Raw genomic sequence first — 2,911 nt, forward strand, 5'->3', positions numbered from 1 at the left:
ATTTCTCTGTATTCTTATGCTCGAAAAATTATTGCTTTTTTATTTAATAGATTTATAATTATTTTAAAGGAAAATTTTTATTATTGGTCTTTATAGTTGACCTAAATTACAAATCGCGCTCATCCGAATTAAACCCTTTGGCGCGGCGGTGGCTTTGGATGTTAAAGTTTTTTTTTTTTTTTATATATATTTAAAATGAAAACTTGAATAAACAAATTAAATTATAAAATATTTAAAACTGTTTTTATTTTTATTTCAATTTTTTTACTTCAATAACTCAGCAGGCCCCACATCTATGTAATTTTTATTTATTTATCTACGTAGTTACATTAATAATTTAATATGTAACTACGTAGAAACCTTCAAACTACTCGAGGCTTCAGAAACCAATCATGACCCTCTAAAATAAAGTAGAAATACATATTGCTCAGAGCCTCAGAACAGAAAAAGTAGAAACACATAATAATATTACGTTAAGTTTATTAATAAGCAAGGATCATGATAATGGCGAAAGAAGAAACCACGTTTGGAACCTGAAGCAGATCAAGAAAGAAGCTCAATCTTGATTCCACCAATGCTGACGAGCCCTTTACCTTGCCGAGGAACCAAAGTGACAACGACGTCGTCATCGCCATCAACTCCCAAGTCATCCAACAAGTCGGTGATCCCCACTCTCAGGGCGGTCTTCTTCTTCTTCGCATGCGCTTGCTTATGCGGCACGTGCACAAAGCTTCCTGCAAACTCCGTCTTGTCTGGCCCGCTGGGAGTGTCATCATCATCATTAATATAAACGTCAAACTTCACCACCGCAGCTTTCTCCAACTCGATGCCTTCAATCACCAACACCTCTTCCTCTTCTTCCTTCTGACGTTTACTTCTTGATTTGCTGGGCCTAGCGACCACAGTGCTTATCACCTTGTCCAAAACAACTGGAAACGCAAGGCTTGCAGATGATGCAGCCGCAAGCGCAACACCCCCACGTCCTGAAGGAAAAAGCGTCGCTACTTTCTTGACGTTTTTAGATTTGCGAGGAGTTGCCTTAGTTTTCAGCCATGGAATATCCACATCTTGATAAGCATAGCCCAGCTTCTTAGTTTCAAGGCAGTCCTTAACATAAACACGAACAGGCTGAGCATTTTCATCGTAGAAGATGAAGCTGGAGTTTAACCAATCAGTGTCTGTGAAATCTTGTCGCTTCCCTCCTAGCGTCTTCCATATGGTCCACATTCGGTCCACATTCGAGTGGTGAGCGTAAAAGAGTGGATCTCTACCGGAGGAGTAAAGGTTCCCCATGTCCTCGATATTAGGCTGGTTCGGGTCACCGCACCACAAGTGGATGTTATTGTGAGGAGTGGACTCGAGTGTGCCAGCACCCGGGTCAGGGTCATCCCCGGCACGGTAAGCGGAGCCGTGGAATAGCTGAGCGGTCTTGCTGTTGGACACCATCTGCCGGTACATGATGTTGAGATTTTGGTCTACTGAAGTTGTTGAATCCTCTGTACCGCTGTAGTCGAGGTCGATCAGTGTCGGCGGCTGGTGATTTGCGTTGCGGTAGACATCGTAGAGTTGTGAGGTGGAGTCTACAAACATGGCTGGGATTTGCATGCCGGGAGGGGAGTCCCAGTTCCAGAATGGCATGGCAAAGGTGGGATCGCCAATCAGCTTGCCCAAGATCTTCTCATAGAAGTACAAGTACCAGCGATGAAACGGGAAGAAGAGCCAACTAGCGTGAACTTGATACTCAAGGTCTGAGTATCCGACTTGGTCATATGCCCCATTACAATAGGCGCAGTGAACGTTGGCTTGTTGTGAGAAACTACGTGGGTCATCGGCTGGGAGGGCTTTCATGAGCTGAAGGGCCTTGTTATATTTTGCTATGTAATCCTTGTTCGCCAAATGTGCGGCAGGCCTCACACGCACGGTAGGGTTTGAGGGTATCTTGAAGTCTGTGATCGTTGTGGATCCTTTTGGGCAGCAATTGATTGTTGACCCTTCAGTAATGGTTGCCGGGCTACATTTTGTTATGTCTGGCGCTGACACCGGATCTGCCAACGCAGCCGGGTCATTGGGAAGACTGGCAGCACCGTAGAGACCTCCGAGGCCAATGAGCACATCTCTCCTATCGAATTTCCCTTGAGGAGGTTGTCCATCTTTGGAGCCAGAGGTAAGGTTTTGGTCACCCTTTGTGGCTTTGCATGCCAGTACTCTTGGAACAAGCTGGCGATGGTTCCGCTTCCCTGATTTTGAAATCTGGTGGTTTTTTGGATGAAAAGAAGAGAATGAGAAGCTGGGAAAGGTGCTGGTGGTGCCGGCCACAGTCTGGGTGGTAGTGAAGATTGGTTGGGTACAGAGAGAAGCCATTGCCTGGTCTTGGTGTGAAGGTAAGGCTTAAGGCCTTCTGCTTTTAAACAGGAACTTTGTACGATTTTTCCAAGTACGGATTCGTGAGAAAGATAGAGGAAAAAACAAAATACACAAAAGACTGGCTATATTATTTAGAGGATTGATTCCTACGACAAACAGGAAAATAATTTCACAATACTCCTTCACGTGGAGTGGCTCCACCTTGGGTCTATCTCATATGAGAGGGTGTTATCAAATTGTTGTATTTGTATTGTAAAAATATTATTTTTGATATATTTATGCTCCACTCTCTTCTTCTTTTTTTTTTTTTTTTTTTCTTGGAAAAGTTAACTTTTAAAATTCTTTATTTTTTATATTAAATTAATCACTTTTTAACAATTTTAGTCACTTTTTATATCACATCCCATTATTCTTATTTTGACTTTTCATAACTCGATATTTTTCTGCATGGATAGGATTCGTTGTTTAAAGAGAAAGGATAGATAAGAGACGTTTGAACGTCTCCTGAGTCCTGACTCTCCTGTCCATTTTATTTTTTTCTTTTTTC

At 42.4% G+C, this 2,911-nt stretch overlaps 1 protein-coding gene across 1 annotated transcript; it reads right to left on the reverse strand.

Annotated features, from left to right (window-relative positions):
• Positions 1 to 378: 378 nt before the first annotated feature.
• LOC133868006 (polyphenol oxidase, chloroplastic-like) lies at positions 379 to 2,447 on the reverse strand. The gene has a single exon (XM_062304795.1). The coding sequence runs from the start codon at positions 2,359 to 2,361 to the stop codon at positions 544 to 546; it is 1,818 nt and encodes a 605-aa protein (XP_062160779.1). The 5' UTR covers positions 2,362 to 2,447; the 3' UTR covers positions 379 to 543.
• Between the last annotated feature and the right edge of the window lie 464 nt (positions 2,448 to 2,911).

This window comes from Alnus glutinosa, chromosome 5, assembly GCF_958979055.1.
Source record: "Alnus glutinosa chromosome 5, dhAlnGlut1.1, whole genome shotgun sequence".
Taxonomy (NCBI): domain Eukaryota; kingdom Viridiplantae; phylum Streptophyta; class Magnoliopsida; order Fagales; family Betulaceae; genus Alnus; species Alnus glutinosa.